Raw genomic sequence first — 24,646 nt, 5'->3', positions numbered from 1 at the left:
ACATTCACCGACTAACTTCAAAGAGCAGCGTGGGTTAGCAAGGGCTTTTAGTGCAGCTTGACTGTCACTACAAATTCCAATACTGTTGCCCCGCCACTTTTTCTCAATTAGCCAATACGCCACATTCAAGATGGCATAGACTTCCGTAAGGAATACCATGGCCATCTGTCCTGTGGCATAGGAGCACTTTGTTTCTTCGTCTAAGTACCATCCAGATCAGCTTCCATCATTGGTTTTGGATCCGTCGGCGTAGAAAGTGTGCTGATATCCTGTTAATAGGTTCTCTTGACTTAACCATTGATCTCTATCTGAGATCAAAACGTCATACTTGCAGATCACAGAAATCCATAATAGAATTCAGAGAAAATGCTAATTCGCATCACTCTCAAAGCTTTTTTGATAGTGTATTTATATTCGATGTCAGTTTCATTTACAGCTGCTTTTTTTGCAATTTAATCTGCCGTTTCATTAATACCATATATCACAGCCTTAGCTTCCCTACTAAGCCCTTCTTCGATGGTATGTTGTCCCATGACTTCAATATGGCTTAAGAACCCTCGAAAGTTTATCTTTGTCTTTCATGAAGCAAAGGCTATGCACAAAATTGTAGCATTATGGTGATTCATGCCCGCAGCGAGGATCAGGCCTATGAGTCACATATACAATTTACTACAGCAGTTGCCGAATCTATTCTCTACTTCATCACCTGAAAACTAATCCCGTTTCTGGCACCCATATAAATTGTGTGAACCTCAAACCCCAACGAGTATTTTCTGCTAGCATGCAAGTGTTACCAAAAGATCGAAAATGGTAGGCTTAGAATATTTACATGTGTGTACACATCTTTTATGACAACCGGACCACATACACCATGTCGAAGTGGAATTGTCGCTGCATTTGCATTTGCCATGAGTAGCAACACATGTTGCCACACGCAAGTCCAACATTCAGTATGCGGGCAAAACGCATTGCCTGCAGCAGCAATTTCACTATGACTATGTACATTTGTATGTATGTAAGAAAAATGTGCATAAAATACCAGCGCGTCAATGTGATAACCAATGTATGTATGAAGGTAAATGCATGTAGTAAAGCCCTTTCGGTCAGTCGGTGGTATCGATCGATGTGACATTGGTCTGGTGGTTAAGAGATTGGTTGCCGCACTAAAATAAAGAGTCACCCTGTTTGCCCTATTCGCAGCCACGCAACCGCTGCATGTGTGCGTCTGTTTGTTGGTCATTGGGTTTGCGCTTATTCACTGCTAATCCCTGGTGTATCGGACGCTGTTATCCCCTTTTAAGCACATTGACGCTCGAAAGGATTTTCCTCACTCGTTGGTTTGTTCATTAACTTGGTCGACCGTACGGTGCCTAAGAGCTTCATCGTTTCGTCTGTGAAAGTGAATGATGTGCCTAATTTATGGTATATTCACTTTTCTATGCATGTGTGCGTGTACTAGCATTTATGTATGTAAGTTTGCCACATATATGGCCACAAGAATGGCTTAGTGCATGCATGTCATGTATGTGTATGCTAGTGCGTATGTATACCTTAAGTGAATATATACATGTGTGTATGTATGTACTTTTATATGTGTGTGTGCTCAGATTGGTCTATGGCAGTAACTTAAATTATTGGTGCGGATTTTAATTGCGGGCTTTTCCATTCGCATTTATGCGTTTCGGTCTTCATTCCCTTTCTGGGTTGTAGCGTCACCACTGCCAATATTTCTCTTAAAACTGCAAATGAAACTAATTTATCTAGCAACTTGTGCAGAACTCAAAGAACTACTACATAAATTGAATTTTTTCTTTGTGGTATTGACATTTTTCACTTTTCGTTTCGCATCAGGCAATTCGAGAAATGGAAAATTGAGTGCATAATTACAACCGCAAAGTTATTATCATTTTCGCACCATCTCCGCATCTGATGAGTTATTTCCTCTTGCCTGCCTGCGCCAATAACACTTTTTTATATTATTACTAAATTTGCTTCATCTCTCTTACAGTTGATTTTCGTAGATATGTTTGTCAATTTCATTTATTACTCTCTTTTCAAAGTTGCTGCTGCATTTTGCCTCAGCATTGGTGTCCTTAGCATTGTCCCTGCCGCCCTCCAACGCCTCTTGTGCTTTCTCCACTACATTTGTCTCATTCGCCACTTTGCCCTCGCTTGCCTCCTTTGTCTCGCTCACCTCTGCCGCTTCGCTTATTGCCATGTCCTAAGGATGCTTCGTATAATTGTTGAGTGGCATTTCATTGACCATGGTGTGCGCGACCTCTTTACCCCTGTCATGTATTCCTTTGTCGTGCGTTTCGGCCTTTTTCTTTTGCGTCTTCAACTTTTTATGAAATTGTAAAAGAATAATAAAAATAAATAGCGTCATCGCAAAAGATTTACTCAGTGAAATGTCAATGCATAGTTACTCGTCTTATTGTCTCTTCGAAATTCTGATGTGGCTCTACGCGTTTCATTGTGCTGCAAGCTTTCAACTTTTCCGACGACTGAAAATGAAAATTGTAAAGGAAAATAAGTGATGCAGTAAATTTTTAATAATAATTATTTTAATTTAAATGGTCAATGTGAGAATGTATGTGTGTACACATTTGCCCTAACTACTATCAATACGTATGCCTTCTCCTTCTTCTCATATACACCCCTCTATTTTTTATAAAAATACAACTCGTACTACAAAAAAAAATATATCTAGAATGCATAATAAAGGGCAATTTTTTAAGAGCTATAGGAAAGTTTTTCAAACAAACACACGTAAAATTCAGAAAAAAGCATTAAATTTTTATTTAAATCGATAGTACAGTCCATATAATTTGATGTTTGAAGATTATTTCATGCAAATGTTGACTGCGACTGCGCTTCAAATGGTCCATCCGCTTAATCCAATTTTGGCATACTCTCTCCAATGTTTCGTCCGATATCTCACATATAAATAATTTAATGTTGTCTTCCAATGCGTTAATTGAAGCAGGCTTGTCTGAATAGACATGAGATTTAACATAGCCCCACAAAAAATAATATAAAGGTGTTATATCGCACGATCAGGGTGGCCAATTGACAGGTCCCGAACGTGAAATACAATGTTTACCGAACTCGCCTCTCAACAAGTCCATTGTTACGCGTGCTGTGTGGCATGCGGCACCGTATTGCTGAAACCACATGTCATGTAAGTCAAGCTCTTGCATTTTGGGCAAAAAAAGTTGGATATTATTTCACGGTAGCGCCCACCATTCACAGTTACGTTACGATTCGCAGCATCTTTGAAGAAGTACGACGGTCCAATGATACCTCCAGCCCATAAACCCCACCAAATTGTGACCTTTTCTGGATACATTGGTAGCTCTTGCTATTCTTCTGGCTGATCTTCACTCCAAAATCAACAATTCTGCTTAGTTACGTACGCATTGATCCAAAAATGAGCTTCATCGCTGAACACAATTTTTCGATAAAAAAGTGGATCTTCGGCCAACTTTCCAAGAGCCCATTCACCAAAAATTCTGCATTGCGGTAGGTCGTTCGGCTTCAATTGTTGCACCAGCTGTATTTCGAAAGACTTCAGACCTAAATCCTCTCGCAAAATGTTCCACGTTGTTCAGTATCAGAGGCCCAATTGCTGCGAACAGCGACGAATCGATAATTGATGGTCATCATTAACACTGGCCGATACAGCTGCGATATTTTCTTCAGTTCGCACTCTACGTAAGCGGGTTGGGGGTTTGATGTCCAATAATGTAAATTTTGTTCTAAATTTAGTCACAGTAGCTCGAATAGCCGCTTCAGTGGGTCGATTAAACTGACTATAAAATGGAAGAAGCGCGCGATAAACTTTCTTAACAGAACACGCATTTTTATAATAAAATTCAATGATTTGCAAGCGTTATTCGTTTGTAAGACTATTCATGGTTAAATTATAGACCAAACTGAAGGTGTTTGACAGTGAAACATAACACGAAACGTGCGTCAGCTGCTTACACCAACTGTTTAAAAAGATAATAGCTAAAAAATCACCCGTTAGATGACTGCTAGAAAATAATTATTTAAGCCGCGTTCAAGTACATTGAAAAGCGCATGAAAAGCGGCAGAACACCTTTACGACCCCTGCCACAAAAACTAATTAATTTTGTTTCACCACCATAATATTCTCTTTTATAATTACTTATAATAACTACGTAAATATATGTAAGTGCTTCAACACCTACTACTTTAAAGTACTTTAACACCAACAAAATTAAAAAGAATATTCAATAACTAAGCAGTGCGAGGAACTTTGTGTGTGCCACCGCTGGTAGGTAGTAGAATGGAAAAACTTTCTAAAGGAAGTAAAATCGACCGAACAGAAGATTAGCGTGAAAACGCGATAAAAATAATAATCCAAACGACACCTGGAACAAAAACTTTTCCACAAGCGAACAACAACAGGAAAAAACTCTCTCAACCGCTTGTAAATACTTGGCTGGCTGGTTCTGTAGCACAGCGCTTGATAGTCCGCTCACTTACTAACTCACTTGTCCATTGAGATACTCACTTCAAGTTTCAACCGTCAGTTAAATTCCGCCATTCAAATCGAGATTCAAAGAGGTGGCGAAAGAAGTACAAGGAAGCTGCGGAACTAACTAAACGGGAAATACCAACAAAATTGGCCCCAAAGTAACATTTCCGTAACAGACCACGTAATGAGCAAAATTCCATGGCATTTAAGCACAGTTTTTAAACAACAACATGTCTCTCACTCCGCATATTTCTCTGTACCACGCACACACACACACAAACACACATCACAATACTTATTCTGCAAGTATGTACAGTTTAATTCAACTTTCTAGCAACTATGAACCTTTACCTGTTCGCCTTTCTTTCTTTTGGTGTTCGCAAGAGGATGGATGCCAACGATGTGACTGTATAACATAACAACAATAAAAGCAATAATATAAAAATGACAAGAACAATACTAAGCAGTTTGAATGAAAATGAAAGGCAGTTGCAAAATAAACTCCCTCCAAAGGGTCCGAAATGGAGTAGATTTAGGAATTAAATTGCTGTCATGCACCAACAACAGCAACAACGGTGATGACCAAACAAAAAACATAGTACTGGTATTCTCAGACCAGAGTCGTGCGCTATTAATTGAAGTTCGAGTCCGAGTCCATGTTTGATTGGCCGAGCTCCGTGCGCATTTTCCGGCACCTAGTGCCCAGTTGAAGGAATTCAGAAAAAATGTATCACAAAAACGTGGTCGTTGGCGGCAATAACAACTAAAAAATAAAAATGTAGTACAAACCGCAAAGGACAGAATACAAAACATCAGTGGACAACCACAACAGCAACATCAAAGTACAGGGTAAAGGGTTAGAGCGCGCAGCTGAGGGACGTTGCGAGAAGTTATGCATGCTCACTTTCGAAAGGACATTGTGTCAAATACAAACAAACATGTCCGCTATGTAGCAGACAGCAGAAGCAAACAACAACAGCAGTGACAGTAGCCAAACAAGCCTTCTGAGTAAAAACAAAAATAACTAAAAATAAATAGCGATTAAATATTAAATGAACAACCGAAAAAGGATTGAAAAAACTAAAATACAAAACAGTGAAAGGTAAAAAGCCAATAAAACAAAAAAAAAAAAACAGAAAACACAAAGCATTCCTTAGAGAGAGGGTAAGAAGTCAAGAATATAAATGCAAACAAGAATTCGGCTACATTTACACTTCTGGTTATTTAATTTGTGCAGGTATCTGTTAGGGAGCATGTGGGTTGTGATACGGAAATACGAATCTGCCATAAATTAAAGAAATACTTTGGTTTTGATGCATTCGCATTAACTTTAATGAGTGGCTATCTAAGACGCAGAAATCGGCGGGTAAAAATTGGTGCTGAGCTCTCAAAATTAAAGACGCTCTTGTTAGTTGTACCTCAGCGCGAACCACTGCTTCTTCATCAATGATATATTTAGTGCTTTTCAGCAAATAAAAATTAATGCTTATGCGAATAATGGTCAGCTTTATTTATCTGAAACTCTTACCAAAACAGGTGAATATTGCTCTAGTCTCATTCTCTTAGGTTTCAAAAATGGCCTAAGTTTTAATAAGTGTGTTACATATTTGTAAAAAGTATCTCAATTCTACATCTATTCCATTTCTTTACGTCGTTGATGCAGCCTGTAAAATTTGTTTGTTTCTCACTGATGTTTCCATATTACGAACGCTAGTCAATTTTCGTGGTACGATAACCACTTAAGCAATTTTAGCCGAGTTGAACAAGGCGCGCCAATCGATTCCTTCTCGTGCTCTCCACCTGATCTTTCCAATGCAGCGGAGGCCTTCCTCTGCTACCACCAACTGGTTCCGCATCCATTTGCATCCATTCGGATGGCATGAGCCTGCCAACGAAATGGCTAAATCCTTATTCGCTGCGCTATGTTTTTTCGTAATAAAGCTCATACAGCTCATTGTTCCATCGCCTTCGGTATTTACCGTCGCCAATATGCAAAAGTCCAAAAATCACGAGCAGACTCTTGCTCTTAAATGCTACAACGGACGCCTTATCGTATATTGTCTGCGTCGAAGCTTCAGCGCCATACGTTGGGACGAGGATGAGGAGATCCTCATAAATTGTTAATTTTGTTCGTTGAGAGGGGACTTTACTACTTAATTCCCCATTGAATCCAAAGAAACACTTGTTGGTAAGAGAGATTCTACTCTGGACTTCAAGGCTAACATTAGTAATAGTGTTCATGATGGTCCCTTAATTCATATCTGTCAACAGAGACGCGGATACCTATATGCGAGTGTGCCGGTTTTTTATTTATTGACAGGAATTACTTCATCACCTCATGACAGGAGTTACACCACCAGACCCACTTGTGCTTGGGTATTAATGAGACCAGAATACGTTTAGTATTGCATGAATATTTGGTCGTCAAAAAGATTTGTTTTCATTGGTTCAAGAAGATTTTCTTTCTTTACACTCGGGTCGATCGGTAAAAGGAAATGTTGAAGAAATTCAACCGCGGTAGCTGAAAGTATGATAGGTATATGAGATTGTAACAAATGAAATCAATTGACAATATGGGGTTCGAGCTTAATCCAACCTAAATTGTGGAAGAAGCAGCTCAAAGCAAATGGTCATCTGTTTTTTCGCATAAATCGAAAATCTGGTCGTGTCGCAACAACACCGGTAGAGAAACTTGAAGCAGTCAATTTTGAGGGGTACAATACCATTTGTTAGATGTTTTCGAAGAATTAAGGAAAACTAACCGCAGAAGACAATTCATCCTCCAACACGTAACGACTCACACAAACTCTCTTGCCAAGCATTCAAAACATCGAATTATTGGATCATCTGTCTTACAGCCCTGATCTGGTACCTAATGATTTCTTTTGGTTCACGTTTTTCAACTCCTGTATAAGCTTTTGAAGCCCTTAAACAATTCGTTTTGGAGGTATCAACTTTTGTCTGGCAAAAGTGCTTTGAAAATTGGTTCAAGCGAATGTAGACGTGTATTGACTTCCAAGGAAAATTTTTGAGAAGCAATAAAGTCATTTTCACTATTATTTCACTGTATTTTTAATATTGGGTGCGAAATATAAAAGGCTACCCTCGTACGCAATCATATTGTCGTGCTTTCTTTCTACTTGTTTATGGATATGAAGAATATCAAGATTTTCTTATTCTATTGATTATCTTTGTTCTACTGTGAAACTTCAGTTCATGTCCTTATTGCAGCAATAAACTGAAGTTAAATAAATAAATAAAGAATAAATAAATATCAGAAGCCACTTACACAATAGCTTGTTAAAATCTAGATTATACCTGCAGCTCTTGGACCCTACTGCGTGTGACAAAGAAAACACCCTTAGCCGTGTGGCAAAGCAAACATTAACATTTCTTTTATGTACACTTGGCAAAATGACAAAATATTGATAGCTAGTTGCGATTTTTATCAAGCAAAAAGCTTTTTGTTTCTCAATGGAAATATTAGTAAGCCATAAAGCTCTAGTGCATAAGGCTTTTCCCCACACTGTGGTAAATAACGTAATGTTAACAGAAATCCACTGGCTTGTGTGAAATTGAGTCTTCTACAGCGTAAGTGGATTATACAATAATATATTATTATTTATGTGTTTTAGTTTAACATACAATTACTTTTAGGCGAAATAAACTCACTATCATCCACAGCAGTTGGAGGCATATATTGCCGTTTGCAAACAATTCACTGAATCTAATTTTTCTTTAAATATACATTTTTCATTGAATAACTATAGCACCAGGATTTATCTGGTAATTAATTAATAGTAATTAATATTTTGAAATTTGTATTATTTCTCATCAAAAATAGTTAGTATCCTAAAAAACATATAAATCCAAATACATTCATATAAATCTGGTTGTAATGCATAAATTGTGTCCGAAAATTATCAGGCCTCGAAAAACACCAAAGTAGCCTTCCTTAGCTTTTTAAGTTTTTTTTTGTACGTTTGGGGCTTAATACGGGAACTTCACTTTTTTAATTATTGTAAATTGTGTGTGCTTTGATTAACAACTACTCTTCTTCAATTAAGTATTCCGATCAATCAAGTACTCCGATATTCAGCAAAAACGTTTCTGGTTTAAATGTATCGGTTGTTTTTTTAGCTGCATGAGAAGACTCGATATCGATTACTATGGTTTAAAAGCTGAGAATGGCAAGTTTTGTTGGCACTTATGTTCAGTAAGGTTTGGCAAGTCATAGTGAATCGCTTAACGCTAGAACAACGCTTCCAAATTGTGGAAATTCACACCGAAAACAGTCCGTTCGCGAAGTTCATACTGTACTTCGTACATTTTAGGTGCGGTTTACACGCTGGCGGCATCATTGATACTTATTTCTTTCGAAAAGCCTTTACGGTGAATGGAAAGCGCTATCGAGCCATGCTGATTTAATTTTTGTTTCCAAAAATTATTCAGCTAAACATTGACGACGTTTGGTTCCAACAAGAAGACCCAACTTGTCATACAACGCGCTTAACAACCGATTTATGGGACCGACCGAATGTACCATGGAACTCGTAACCATGCCGGACATGAAATTATATACCAGATTATAATAAAAACAATTCCTTCCAACAATTTTTCAGTGTTTTATTATCATTTTAAGTTCTCTAGGAAATCCCCAATAAAAAATAAGTATTTTTTTTTTAATTCGCACAATTTTTTTTATGTCCGCAAAAGCTAAATTTGATTATAGAAATTGTTTTTCCTTTCACTAGCAACATAAAAGAAATCAAAAGCATTATGAAACCAGATCCTTACAATTCATGTCCACCGCTCTTATCATTTCATAAGAGTTGACTTATATCGGCGTCGAAGGCTGAATATTCTTTTCTAGAAAGTACATAGCGGTGTTGTATATAAGAGTACTTATTGATGTATTCGACACTGCTAAATCTTACAGTTTTGGTTGAGGTTTTGTAGATGAAATATGCCAGAGCATTAGATTCGGCAATGCCCAACAAGGATGTTTCTGAGTGGTGGAAGATAGATTAGATCATAACTTTCCGTAACCGCTTAGGTACGCAGGATTGTATTGAAATCTTTTTATGGTGTATCGAGTAGTATTTTTGGCCCTTCTTAAGAAGAAACCTGATTCTTGAGTAGGCGAGACTATTTAAGAATCTAAAATTCAAAATTTTCGACTGTCCCTAGTATGCTTTCAAGTTTTCTCTCTCCGGCTCTTCGGAGGGCACTGCGTATACGCAATCAAATGTCTGCTGTGTGTAGTTGTATTTAAATTAAGGTACGTCCTGGTTCATTAGGATGCCAATGCAGCCTCTCAATTCCGCTTTCCAAATTCGTATTAGTTTCGAATGTAGTGTGACCTTTTAAGAAACGCGAGGGATTCCGAATGTCCGTTGAATCAAAGTCCGGTAGACAAAGAAAGTCTCTCTAAAATGAAAATTTCACATTTTTACCAGGATAGTGTTAAATTCTCTCCAGCTTTCTTTTAATTCTGAAGCTGCGGCTGTGCATTCACATAAGGCAGTGACCAGTGATTACACCCACTACAGCATAAGAGGATAAACGGTCAAAGGAAATTAGTGATCTATCTATCTTGTCTCGCTTCGCTAATGCATTGAGCCAGAGTAAAAGAATATCCGCATTATGGGCAGAGTTCACTGACTGTAATAAATTTCCCTTCATTGACAACTGATTTTTAGGGCCGATTTATCCCTGTGTCTGGGCACCAATATCTACTTATTACACTTGTAATATAATCCACTACCAGCTTAGTCAAAAAGTCGTTTTCAAAAATAAAGTTAATGATGTCATTGCACCAAAACCAGTGTTGACACTCTGTGTGGATGAACCTTTTAGGATTTAAAATTTTTTAACGATGTTTATAAAAAATAGTATTAAGAATATTGAAGAAATAATTAAAGGTGATACAAGATGTCTAATTTTCATCCTCTATCAACCATCTTGAGCTACATGATAAGTTAGTGATGTGCTCTTGGAAAGACTATTTTTTATTTCACAGCAAAATTTAGGGAAAAAAGCATAGAAATCAAAACTTTAGCTAAAAAGTTAGCAAGCGATGCAGGGTTTGATTGAAAAGTAATGAGCCTAATTTTTTTTTAAGCAATTTCATTAAACCTCCTGGCTTATACAACTAATATTCTTCAAAATAGGACCCTTGAGCGTCACTTCCACTGCAGGAAACATTTTTTAAACTCATCCGCCGGAATCGCGTTCAATTCAGCTGTCACAGTTTTTTGGTTCGCCTCGATGGAGTCGAAACGCCTCCCCTTCAGCTTTCTTCTCAGGCGCGGGAACAAGAAGAAGTCCGGAGGGGACAGGTCTGGGCTGTAGGGAGGGTGGGGAAGCACCGGACCAATGCAGAGGTGCAGAGGAAGGCGGTGTGCGCCGGCCCATTGTCGTGATGAAGGGTCCAATTGTTGACGGGGTCGAGCCGAACCCGGGCGACGCGGTTTTTCAGGCGAGGGAGCACTTTTTTGTAAAATGCCGCGTTTACAGTGCTTCCTGGAAAATTCACGAACCCGGTGCACGTCTTCGTCTGTATGCGTTGTCGAAGGCCTTACAGATCGCTGTTCGTCTTCGACGTCCTCCTGGCCTTCCTTGAACGACTTGTGCCACCGTTTTACCTGGGCACTGGACAGAGATTGGTCCCCATAAGCCTCCTTGAGTAGCCCAATGGTTTCGGTACTCGTTTTTTTAGCTTTACGCAAAATTTGATCGAGTAACGTTGCTCCAACGATCGCTGCATTTTCGCCACTGCAAAATCCCAACACACTTTTAAAACAGCTTTCACGCGCGGAGCGATGTTGACTGCACCGCTGTTGCCAACAAACTGAGACCGGTTTCTAGTGGAAGGGGAAGGTCCAGCGATCACTTTCCGCCACCAGCCGATTCGCTTGATCGCTTGGCAGACGCTCCGCGTCGGAAGGCTCATTACTTTTCAATCAAACCCTCTAATTTTTTTGTTGTGCCACAAAACGTAGGCCAAAGATGGCGTTAAGTTCGTCGCTGCTCTATGTCTATGTCGTCGTAATGGTCATACAGCTCATCGTTCTATCGCCTGCGATATTCGCAGTCGCCAACGTGCAAATGTCCAAAAATCTTGCGCAGAATCTTTCTCTCAAGCACTCCAAGCGTCGCTTCGTCGGATGTTAATGCTAGTTCCTAAATATACGAAGTCCTTTACAACCTCGAAATCATAACTGTCAACAGTGACGTGGGTGCCGATACGCGAGTGCGCCGACAGTTTGTTTGAAGACAGGAGGTACTTCGTTTTGTCCTCGTTCACCACCAAACCCATTCGCTTTGCCTCTTTATTCAGTTTAGAGAAGGCAGAACTAACAGCGCGGTTGTTAAAGCCGATGACGTCAATGTATACGGCTGTCAGCATATGACATAGGCCGTAGGCTGCAGTGTATGGCATAGTATTAGTGTATGTTGTCTGTGTGTTCTCTGTAATAGGTATGTATCTACAGAATGGGGAGACTACGAAGCACCGCACAAAGCGGAGAAAGAGAACAGCTTGTATGCCGTAGGCTTATACATTTCGTGACGGATTTTCGTAACGCTAGTTCGTGTGTCGCGGCCTTGAAATTATACTCTGACGCGTAAAAATAAATAGTCGAAATTTTTCTATTGCACTACACATTTTTTTCATTAAATTTGACTATGGCTAACCCTATATTAATGTATTCAAAGTTATGTTTTCCGAGATGATGCGGTTTTACTAAAAGAGGTAACTGCATTACTGATGGACGAGGCATTTACTCACTATACTTTTATCTTCGTAAAAAGCAAAACTGAGATAGTCAACAGAATGTTGTCGTATAACTTCAACACTGCCAGTTAATTCAAAGCTTATAAATGGACAAATTAATTCACTCACCACAACTGCGCATTCACTATTAAACATATTTGCGCAATTATTTATTTTTTACAGCACAATTTCGCTTCATGGCTCAAGTAACAAGAAAACAATAGCAACAAATGGTAGAACCAGAACGATGTACATACAAAAGGCATTGTTCTACCGGCACATAGGCACTAAAGGAAACCGGAAAAGTATAAAAAAAATTAACCAATATTCACAATTCAGGCATTGCTTACAAGTGACTGTAGCTAAAGAGAAGCATATTTATGCAAATACATACCTACACAATCGGCTAAAAAACAACTCAAATGCTAAAAAATGCGAGAGAAATAAAAAAATTAAAACAGCGAGGATATTCCAACCAACCAATATGTGTACAAAATCACAATGTAAATGCCGAAAAGGTGCAAATGAACAAATATCATCAAAATAAATGTATAGTACGCAACCCAATTTCTGCCTCAGCAATTCAAACATCGCCAGGGACAAACATGACAATGTGAAAAAAGCAGTAGAGGTCTGGGAAATTAAATACGAAATACGCGTAACACTTTGAATAAACCAAATGACCAGTAAGACAAGAAACAAAAAACGAAAAACAAAGAGAGCAGTCAAGCTTTCAACTACTCCGCCCAATACCCCATATACATATCTACGCAAAATAACTCTATATTATAGTGTATTGCCACTTCTTAAAATTCTTTCAGCAGAGCGATCAACCACTTTTCAAGAACTTCAGACAAACCACCGGCTCTATTTTTCTTAGACAATTTTATTTCCTTTCCGTGGCAACCAAAAATTACAAGCATCAGAGCTACTTTGTAGATCAGCAGAGAAAAAGCCAAACGAGGCCACTGCAGCCTCAGCAAGTAGATGTGAAATTATTGCAGTTGTTAAAGATTAATTTCCAAAACCAGAAAAGTTCTCAATAGTTTGAGAAAATGTAAACAAATGAAAAAAAATATTTTGAGAGGTAGAGAATTTTCCTGTTGTTTTGAAAGGCGGAATCCGGAGAACGAACCAAGCCAAATTTACTTTTAATAAATTTCCTAAGAATATGGAATGAGTATTGAAATCATATATAAAGGCTGATTAGATTGGATGTACTTTTTCCAATAGGGTTTTTTGAGAGATTATGCGTGACTACTTTCAAACTAACTACATATGATAATTTCAGTATTAATTCACATTTCATCATGGTAAGACTTACGCCTCAACAACGTTTACAAATCGTACAATTGGATTAAGACGGTCTGTGAAATTTGTTCACTGCTCGGCGATGAGGCCCGTCAATAAGCAAAACTTCCATATTTGGGCAAGAGAGCAACCCGAAGTCATTGGGAGCAGCCATTATATCCATTGACAACAATCGGCCTATAGTGCGGCCTATGGACTGGAGGTATCATCGGCCCTTATTTCTTCAACGACAAGGCTGGGCCAATATAACAGTGATTGGTGAACGCTATCGCGCTATGATAATTGAAACCGGTGATATCTACAACATCGGTTCCTACAAGGCGGCGCTACTTGTCATACAACCAGTGAAACATCGGATTTACTGCGTCGTCGTTTCGGTGAGAAATTTATCTCTCGTCTCACTGTTTAGTACTTTTATTTGTGGGTGCGGCCGCCGTAGCCGAATGGGTTGGTGCGTGATTACCATTCGGAATTCACAGAGAGGTCGTTGGTTCGAATCTCGGTGAAAGCAAAATTAATAAAAACATTTTTCTAATAGCGGTCGCCCCTCGGCAGGCAATGGCAAACCTCCGAGTGTATTTCTGCCACGAAAAAGCTCCTCATAAAAATATCTGCTGTTCGGAGTCGGCTTGAAACTGTAGGTCCCTCCATTTGTGGAACAGCATCAAGTCGCACAGCACAAATAGCCGAGCTCCTCCGGCCAAACACCTAACAGAAGTGTACGCGCCAATTATTTATTTATTTTATGTAAAATCTTAGTGATTTGTGGGTTTATCTTTATTCATTTGATAGGCATAATCTTTAGAAAATAAATGTCATGACTGGTTCTACACAAAAATAATGAAAATGGCCCAATCAATTAGAATTATAGTTGTGATATTTCAATTTAAAATCTGATACCTCTAAATTGATCACCCGTTATATTCCTCACAATATAAATATAAAATTTTCCAATTTTTGCAAAAAGCATCTCTTTTTTTAACTTTCTTAATAATTTAAATTTGTTTTTTTTTAATGTTTTGTGCAACTATTTTACTTACCTTCAACTGCATCCCTTCATTGGGATTATTTTCTTCGGCACCTTGCTTCAGCCCGCTAAGAAAACGTGCAAATACTGTTCGCCTTTTATTTCGATTCCGTCCCTCTGTTTTCGAGAATTTTATATATGATTAAATGTGTGTTGTGTTTTATTCAATTAAAATTAGAAAGCAAGGAAAAATGTTTTTTTATTTTCTTTCACAAATTCAAAACCCGCTTTCCAATTTCAACATAACTCAATTTCCCAAACACCAAAATCTCGCCATCTCGATTGCCTACCTGTTGCCGAGAAATCGTACAAGAAATTCCGCCTAGCGCCCGGATAACTGTGCTGCATGCCATTCAGGTTAACCGCCGATTTCGAATCAATTGCACTTCTAGCCATGCGATTTACCAAATCGTTTTGTGTATAGCTGTATATTTCATTCTCCTCACGATTTGAAAGGCAACTCGTTGGCTTCAGGCGGCAAAAAAGAAACGAAAAAAATGTTAGTCGAAAAAGAAAAAAAAAACAGTGAGCAACAGCATTTGATAAAGTGCATGTAATAAAAATGAAGAGAGAAAAAGTTAGCTTTTAGGTACATTTAGTGTTCGCAAGATGTGCGACCCTCTAGCACCTACGAGTGCTTGTACAGGCGTGGCGTATACGTACCAAATATTTCCCAGGCACATACAACGGCTGGCTGTGGCTTGTCGGCAGGGTTGATTGATTTGCGATATTGCCGCCAATAATACCGAATCCAACACCTACCCCGCCAACTCCACCCATCATCCCCGACATAACGCTGACACCACCACCACCAATGCCGCTACCGCTGCTGCTGCCACCCGCACGCCTCGACAACGTGTGACCAGTTGAAATGCGCACATGACGCTCCTTCCACTTGGAAACGCGTACCTCTTCAATTGCATCCAAAACGTCCTCGTACGGCATATTAATCTGTTTGCTATAGTGAGCGGCAAGGCCTTCCAAATAGCCACGTTTGCCCTCCTGCAACAAGAGAAACATTAGTAGCAGAGCTAAGCGAGTAGAAAAAACAAAAAATAAAGAAAACGCTTGTGAAAGCTATTGAACTGATGTAAAAAGTATCGAATGCAACTAACGTAGGCTAGCAGTAATAAAAAGTGAAGTAATGCAACATTTTACAGGTGCATAAATTCCAATTGAAGAGGCGCAAGTAAGACAGCACACCGATTGAAGATAGGTTGAGCAGCAGCGGTTTCATGTAAATGAAATGGCACGAAGTTGAACAAAATCGCCTTTTAAATATGTAAGTGAGAGAAAGATTTCTAGTAGGAATTTGTACCCATCACTGCAAGCATTAACAGTTAAAAATCCCTCGGCAATACCAAGCGAGCGCCCCGTGTGCCATCGGCGGTCAAAGTGTTAATATCTTCTGGTAATTAGTAAAGAGCTCCCACTTCAGCATGTCTCCGCCGACAAGCATAATAAATGCACACACGCACACATTCACTCATATATTTATAAATATTTTTGCGAGAGCAAGCACGAATATGTATGCATGTAATAGAAAACTTATATATGTATACATAAATACAATTGGCGCGTACATCCTTTGTTGGGTATTTGGCCGAGCTGCTCCTCCAATTCTTGATGTGCGCCTTGATGTAGTGCCACAAAGGGAGATAACTGCAGCCTTGTGCAGATGGTATTTTGTGAGAAGCTTTTTTCATGGCGAAATACATTTCTAGGTTAGACGTTGCCTCACGAGGGGTGATCGTTATTAGAAAAATTATTTTCTACAATTTGATGTTTCATGATCACAGTAGGTTTCGAACCCGGGCTTTAATGTTTAGTAATCACGCACAAGCTCATCCAGCTGCGGCTGTCAAAAACTTAGCAACTTCAACAAAATAAAACCAAATAAAATTGCAGGCAGATGGAGGAGCCGAACAGATGAGTCATCACCAACAGCTTCTGGCTACTTGTAACATCTAAGCCGCTCGAGAGCCATTGCTCCCGCTCTAAGTGGATACTTTTGCCTGTGCTCCTCATACTCTCACATACGTATATGCATATCCATTCGCCATCCCAACTACTTGACATTGAGCAGCCACATTGCCGTATCATTTTGTACGCATCGCGTTGCAGAATGTGGAATTCTCAAACTTTCGTAATATGAAATGCAAATTGGAGGCGTGCACAATGCCAGTGACGCGCTTAGCACCTTTTGGGGGGCCTGTCATCATCAAGCCGGCGGCAGTTGTCTATGCAAATGTAGTGCACTTGTTTGTATGTCGATGGTTTGTATGTATGGGTTTTTCGTACCTTTGTGAATTTCTTGAAGTGCAATTAGTTGTGTCGCGACAGAGTAGTCTGGCGACAAAATGCATAAGCCGCTAGACAATTTAATACAGGCGCATTAGATGCATGCAATGAAGTGCGTAAATATGTATGTGTATATATCTATCTAAATGTGCATGCCTATACGTACATACATATAAGAAATGAGTCAAAAAAATATAAGTTTGAAACGGCGAGATGTCGCATGGGAATCATACCGAAATTAAAAACAATAATAAAATTTTAAATATTGTAAAAAGCATATTAAAATTCAAAGATGCAGGGTAAAAGTACATTTTTCACTAACATTAAAATTATATACAACGGACCTGTAAGGTCTAAGTGAGTTGGTCGTGCAGACCGACTACCACCATAACCTAAGTACGAATAGACTTGATTCTCATAATTTAGGCGTGTTAAGGAAATTTTCGATTGCAACTTTGCAAATAATGAAACTTTTAAAGAGAACAACAAGAAAAACTGAAAACAATCATTGCAGCATTAAAATTTTGGAACAATATAATGAGCACAACAGGCATTTTTGTTTTATTTTTAAGATCAAAAATGCGTTTCTCGAATTGCAGATGGCAAGCAGATAGAAACCTTCAACTTGGTTGGAGAGGAGCGAGCAGGCGCTCAAAGCCAAATGAGCGCGTAAACGATTTGCGGAGGGCAAAAAGAAATGTTCACATATACAATGGCAAGTCAATTTACAATAAGGAATACACACTGGTAGCCTTCCTTGATATCGAGGGCGCGTTCAACAACATGCTACCGGATACCATAAAAAGGCACTGACTGACTTCGAGATCTCCGGGGCTCTGGTTGAGTTCATCAAGAACTTGCTCATGAGCAAATTTATGATCGCAACCCTAGGAGCCTCGAGAATCAGGAAAAGAGTCAGTAGACCGCAAGACGGTGTGCTGTCCCCTCTCCTCTGGGTGCTGGCAATAAACTTCTTGCTAAAGAGCTTAAGCAGAGGGGACAACACGTCGTAGTATACGGAGATGATCTTGCAATGGTAATAATAGGGAAATTTCCCAATACACTTTGTGAAATCAAGCAAGATTTACTAAACATAGTTGAAAACTGGTCAAAAGCAAATGGGATAAGCGTCAACCCTAACAAAACTGAACTCATCTTATTTACTAGGAAACATAGAATTCCAAAAATAACTCCTCCGACTCTAGGTGAAACCGCACTGTTATTTAGCGGTGAGGACCGCTACTTAGGTATAATACTAGACAGAAGACTAAGATGGAAGTTAAATGTCGAAGATAGAGTAAAAAGAGCGACAATGGCACACTCCTCTTGTAAACAGCTAATAGGACTAAGTTGGGGTCTTTCGCCATCTATCGTATATTGGCTTTACAGAGCAATTGTAAGACCAATCCTAACATACGGTATACTATGTAGTATGGTGGCCGGCTTTAGATATGTTAGATATCAAAAAACTCTGATACGTGTACAAAGAATGGCCAGTCTTTCCATCTGCGGGGCCCCAATAGAGCGATTCGGCAAGCAAACAGCTGCCAAGGCAGCTCTCAGATTAAGAGAAATCAGAACGAATCATAGGAGCACTCTTCAATTTTAGAAAAATTCCCCTGCATTACTTTTACAACGGATTTCTGTAAGACCAAGGATATCAACTTAAATAAATCATTCGTCACAGTATTTCCTTCCAAAGAGGAATGGGATAATGGGTTTATTGTTAGAGAAAATGATATAAACATCTAAAGAGATGGCTCAAAACTGTGTTAGACAACAGAGTAGGGGGAGGGGTTTACTCCGATAAACTTGGAGTTAGCCAATCATTTCGCCTACCTGGCCATTGCAGTGTATTTCAGGCGGAAGTCACTGCTATAAAAGAGGGACTTATGGTAATATGATAGAAACGAGAGTATTATCCACAAATGAAGTCTTCATATACTCGGACAGTCAAGCAGCAATGAAAGTGCTAGAATCTGAAACACACTCGTCCATCAACAAGGTAAGTACAAGTTGGGGAAACCTCACAACATGCGAACTAAGCAGACACACATGGCCGAAATGGAACAGCGGTCGATCAAAAAGCTTCTTAAGATTTAAAAGAAAAGCTTTAAGAAAAATAATAGAGGTATTAACTGGTCATTGTTTAATAGGCAGCCACGCTAGAAGGTTAGGAATCCCGTACTTCGATTTCTGTAGAAGCTGTCTTAATATAGAAGAAGAGGAAACAGTCAGGCACCTTTTATGTGATGTAGCGGACATAGCGCATCTAACGAGGCTTTGCTCGTTTATTAAAGCTGCCGGATGGTTGGAAAAGTAACCCATAGGTTTAAGTGTGTCATTGCGACATCCACCCCACCTACCTACCTACCTATACAATGACATTACTGTCGAAATGGCACGCACGTCTAGCCCTTCAAGAATATATAATATGAATTATATATATACCTATATAATTATATGTATGTATAGTTGGCGCGTACACCCTTTTTGGGGTGTTTGGTCGAGCTCCTCCTCCTATTTGTGGTGTGCGTCTTGATGTTGTTCCACGAATGGAGGGACCTACAGTTTCAAGCCGACTCCGAACGGGAGATTACATTATGAGGAGCTTTTCATGGCAGAAATACACTCGGAGGTTTGCCATTGCCTGCCGAGGGGTGACCGCTATTCGAAAAATGTTTTTCTTAATTTTGGTGTTTCACCGAGATTCGAACCAACGTTCTCTCTGTGAATTCCGAATGGTAGTCACGCACCAACCCATTTCACCCTCAGTTGGAATCATTTCACGTCTTGACAGTGACCCTGAAATTGTTGCACAGACCTCCTTAAGGCTCGACTTATAATTGGCACAAAAATAATAATTTACTTTGTTGTTTTATTTTTAGACTGACCTTGAGTTCACAACATAAAAATACGAAAATTAAGTAAATAAATGTTGAAAAATTAAATTGGTTACTGTGACCTCATTGCTCAAAACTTATTACACATACCAGCAAAAAACTTATCATATGCATTCTAAAAACTGTATACCTACAAATACAACCACAGTTTATTTAGAAAAAGCCGCAAGAACGAGCTTTTTCATTGGCAAATGAAACCAAAATCTATGATATGCATCAGACGAATGGTTTTTGTGGTGTTCAGAATGTGAGTTCGCATTGAATGGAAAGTGTAGAAATTGAAAGGGTGAAGCATGCGACGATTGAACAAATAGGAATTTCAATGATGAGTGTCGTGAATACATAAACGCATACATACACATTTATTAAACATAAACTATTTAAGTACGTAGCTGTGGTATAATACAAAACAGCATAAGCTATTAGGTGAATATTAGCAATGATGTGGTATTTGACATAAATTACAAATTCTGGTCATAAAAGATTAGCATAATTTAATGCATTGCTTTCGAGATATGTACATTTGTTGCATTGCATTTCAACTTTTCATCGAGAACTGGAGCAATAAGTAAGGAAAACGGCAAGGCTAAGATTTTGTGAAAATCAAAACAGGGTACCAACATTTTGGAGCAGAAGCATATTGAGTGATTAAATTTTGAAGTATACTGTGTCAAAAGCATGTCGAATTATTAAAAGAACTTGTTTTAGCCACGCTTGTTTTATTTTTTTTTTTTTTTGCTTTTGTAGAAATACGTAAAACCGTAGTTACTGGAATATCTCAAAACCTAGAAATAAACTTAATAAGCATATTTTACATACCGATTATTTCTGTCAGATTTTTTTTTCATTTTATGGCTCCTCAAAGTTTGCAATTCTCATTTTATATGAAATTTAGAGATATTATGGCACAAACCATATCTGGGATCATCAGGACTAGTTTAAAAATAGTAGTCGCCCTTCGGCGGGGTTGTGGCTCACAATTAGTTCCAAAAATTCAATGCTATTTGACCGCTAGTTCTTCAAAACTGACTGTACGTATTTCATTTTTCTTAAATGATTTAGAACAATCGATTCAACCAGTTATACAATTCTCACTTGTATTCTAGAAACAGACGAAAAATTGTGTGATCAGATACAGTGCGTTCGTCATTCGAAATGGAGGCTGTTTGAATTTGATTATTAAACACACACAAAAAAATACAACTGTAAATAAAACAAAATTTTTGTAACTGAAAATAAAAATAAGTTAATAAAGTTTACAGGGTTGCCAATATTCGACGGACCCATCTGGCAACCCTGTATCTTTTGGCACAGACGTCAGATCACTTAATGAAGCGTCAGTCCAAGCAGATTTTTACCACCGAACAGTACACGCCCCGTGAGCGCATTGATTTGCACTTATTCCCGTATAAGATTCAATTGGCGCAAAGATTGTTGCCTGCGGCAGAGTCATCGAAATCCGTCGAGTCCGTCGAATATGGGCAACCCTGTAGTTAAATTTGTTTGCCAACTTTGATATCTTTTCTATCTGCTTATAGAAATGTTAAATATATAAATTTATACATACACCGGGCTTTTTTTAGCTGGATGAGAACTATCGATATCGACAACAATGGTTTGACAGCTGAAAATGACAAGCTGTGTAGACATTTCTCTTCAGAAATGCTTGGCAAGTCATCATAAGTCATATAACGTCAGAACAACGCTTCCAAATGATGGAAATTTACCTTGAAAAAAAAAATATCTTCGCGAAGTTCATAAAACCCTTCGTCCATATTACGTGCTGTTTACACGATGGCAGCATCATTGGTCTTTATTTCTTTCGGAATGAGGAAGAAACTGCCGTTACAGTAAATTCCGAGTGCTATCGAGCCAGGCTGACTAAATTTTTGATTCAGTTTGGTCCAATCGATTTATTGTACCGATCGAATGAATTATGTAACTCGTAGCCACGGCGAACATATGCCGGATCTACGAGATCCTATCTATAATAAAAAAAATCACTCCACTAATATTTCAGTTTTGTATTCTCATTTTAAATTCTCAATCTCTTAAAAAACACCCTATACATACATACATATATAATTTCGCTTTCGATTGGCTATATCAATAAAATTATTACACGTAAAATTAAGAAGATGGAGAACTTTCCCACTCACTGTTTGATTAACTTGAGTTGGTTAAGGTTGATTGAAATTCTTAAGAGCACAAAAACCAGGAAAATAACTCTGTACAAAATCATTGAAGCTTCAAATGCATATCTGTTGCGCGCTTTGCTTTCGCTAAGAATATCAAACCAAATATGCACGTGTCTGTTCATATAGATATACAGGGTTACACGGAAAGTCCAGATACTTAAAGACATTATTATTTAGGGTACTTCTGATTCATTGGTTTATATGACATGATGCCCCAAACTTAACCGTTTTCAAGACCTTTAAAGACCAAAAATGAAGATAAATATAATAGCGTCCGCCCCTGGGCAGGCAATGGCACACCTCCGAGTGTATTTCTGCCATGAAAAAGCTCGTCATAAAAAAATATCTGCCGTTTGGAGTCAGCTTGGAACTGTAGGTCCCTCCATTTTGTGGAACAATATCAAGACGCACACCGCAAATAGGAGGAGGAACTCCGCCAAATACCCAAAAAGGGTGTACGCGCCGATTATACAGGGCCCGCCATCTATCGTTACGGATTTGAACTAGGTATTATTTGAAGAATGGTAACACTTAGCTGTCATCTAATTTGACAGAAAATTAGTTTTACTCTTCCGCTGAACGAAAATGGTTGTGTATACGCTCAAAGGACCGACCACCCAATGCGTTTTCGCTTCGCTTCATGGGCTTGGGATCGACTTGAAGAAGATGAAGACTTTTACCGAAAAATCATCTATTCGGATGAAGCTCATTTCCATCTCGGCGGGTATGTTAACAAGCAAAATCGCCGCATTTGGGGCTCAGAAAACCCGCACGCACTCGAAGAAAAGCCGATGCATTCACATCGAGTCACTGTTTCGTGCGGATTTTGGTCGAGAGGCATCATTGGTCCATTTTTCTTCGAAAATGAGCGAGGAGTGGCCGTAACCGTCAATGGAGAGCGTTACCGGGCCATGTTGAACGAATTTTTGTTCCGAGAAATTGAAGAGGAGGATATTGGTGGCATTTGGTTCCAACAAGATGGCGCTACTTGCCACACAGCGAATGCCACGATCAATCTTTTGCGCACTGTCTTCGAAGATCGCATTATCAGCCGAAATTCTGATATCGTTTGGCCGCCTCGGAGCTACGATTTGACTCCGTTGGATTATTATCTTTGGGGTGCCGTCAAAGGCCAGTGTTATGTCAACAAACCAGCAACAATTGATGCACTGAAGACCAACATACACGATGTCATAGCTGAAATACAGCCGCATACAATCGAAAATGTGTTGAAAAATTGGACCGATCATATGGGATGGTGCATGGCTAGCCGAGGCAGCCATATGAATGAAGTTGTGTTCCATCATTAACCGGAAGAATTGTACTTCAAAATAAAAAAAAACAGTCTGGAAAAATATTGAGTAGTTTCTTTTTTATAGCATTTTTAATTCCGTAAAGCTATATGACGGACCCTTTATATGTATATATATATCTAAAGGACGATATATACAAGGTAATTTTGGAAGTTCGTTTTTTAAATAAGCAATATTATTTACAGTGGCAGCAATTTGGCCAATGGCAAGTGATAAATTCGTAGCTTATATTTTTCACATTATGAATGACTTATCTCGGATCAGAGCTTGCAAATTATACAAAGACTAGAAAAGCTATGGGAATGGATGCCTACACCCGAAGAGCGATGATGTTTTTGTGTAATATAAAATAGATTGAATCAGATTGAATTAACATTTAACGTCAAGAAATATTTATTTATTTATTTTTTTATTTTTTAAGTATGGTTCCCCCAAGAAAGTTCTAACATGTATCTTCAATGGAATTCAGTAAAAAAATTCTTAATTTTACTATGAATTTGCATTTACATTAAGGACGGCTTTTTGCCTTAAATCAATAATCGCTCTCTCTACTCACTCCGACGGTACTTCAAATAATGTTTTATTGCTTGCAATTGCATTGCGTCTCTGTTTATCATGTCGTGCGACCAGTCCGTTTTCTTTCCTTTGCAACATTATTGTACTAAAGATCGGTTTCGTTTAGTTGCGTTATATAGCCCCTGGTGACGCTCCAGCATGCTTGTCCAGCAGGTTTATATGTGTGAGTGTCGGGTGACACTCGTACTTGCTTCGTGTCACACATACTTGTTGTCGGCTTTTGCATGATGAAAATCAAAAATTTTAGATATTAGCGTCAAGCACCCGACACGCACACATATAAGCCTGCTGGACAAGCATGCTGGAGCGTCACCAGGGGCTAATAGGGCGGACACAATGGGACCGTAACGTCCTTTACGGCAACGAATTTGACTGACAGCAAAATACGTGCCGTACGCCGTACGCAATACCGGAGTACACAAAAACTGGCAACTTTCTATTTTTGCGTAGAAGAAGAACAATTTTATATCGCACAAATTTTTATCGATGGTGTTTTTATTGTATCAAATTATAAGCAGAAAATAAATGGAATTGAAAGTAATTGAGTCAATAGAAATGCGCCCTTATCTTTTCGAGAAAAGTTTGAGAGAGTAAAGAAAAGGTTAGACTTAACCGAATTGTCCTGAAAAATGAGTGTGCGTTCCGATCTCGAAGTTATGGTCGCATCCACCATCTACGACACCATAAATTCTATTATTCTATGCTTATTTCGCTTCAATAAGCCATAATTTTATAA

General features: G+C 38.8%; 1 protein-coding gene across 2 annotated transcripts in view; it reads right to left on the bottom strand.

The window, feature by feature from the left end:
• Window positions 1–2,056: 2,056 nt before the first annotated feature.
• LOC129253512 (uncharacterized) overlaps window positions 2,057–24,646 on the bottom strand; it is a 35,414-nt gene continuing 12,824 nt past the window's right edge. The window contains exons 2-7 of one of the 2 annotated variants that reach the window (XM_054891923.1): window positions 15,444–15,621; window positions 15,283–15,377; window positions 14,910–15,087; window positions 14,633–14,736; window positions 2,427–2,504; window positions 2,057–2,341 (exon numbers count right to left, since the gene is read on the bottom strand). In XM_054891923.1, the coding sequence (XP_054747898.1) occupies window positions 2,222–2,341; window positions 2,427–2,504; window positions 14,633–14,736; window positions 14,910–15,087; window positions 15,283–15,377; window positions 15,444–15,621 (753 nt within the window). In that variant the 3' untranslated portion in view covers window positions 2,057–2,221. Of the gene's footprint in view, window positions 2,342–2,426; window positions 2,505–14,632; window positions 14,737–14,909; window positions 15,088–15,282; window positions 15,622–24,646 lie in introns of both variants that reach the window. The other variant, XM_054891922.1, reaches the window with a different exon arrangement.

Source organism: Anastrepha obliqua, chromosome 1, assembly GCF_027943255.1.
Source record: "Anastrepha obliqua isolate idAnaObli1 chromosome 1, idAnaObli1_1.0, whole genome shotgun sequence".
NCBI classification, from domain to species: domain Eukaryota; kingdom Metazoa; phylum Arthropoda; class Insecta; order Diptera; family Tephritidae; genus Anastrepha; species Anastrepha obliqua.
This window is presented reverse-complemented; position numbering and strand designations above follow the sequence as displayed.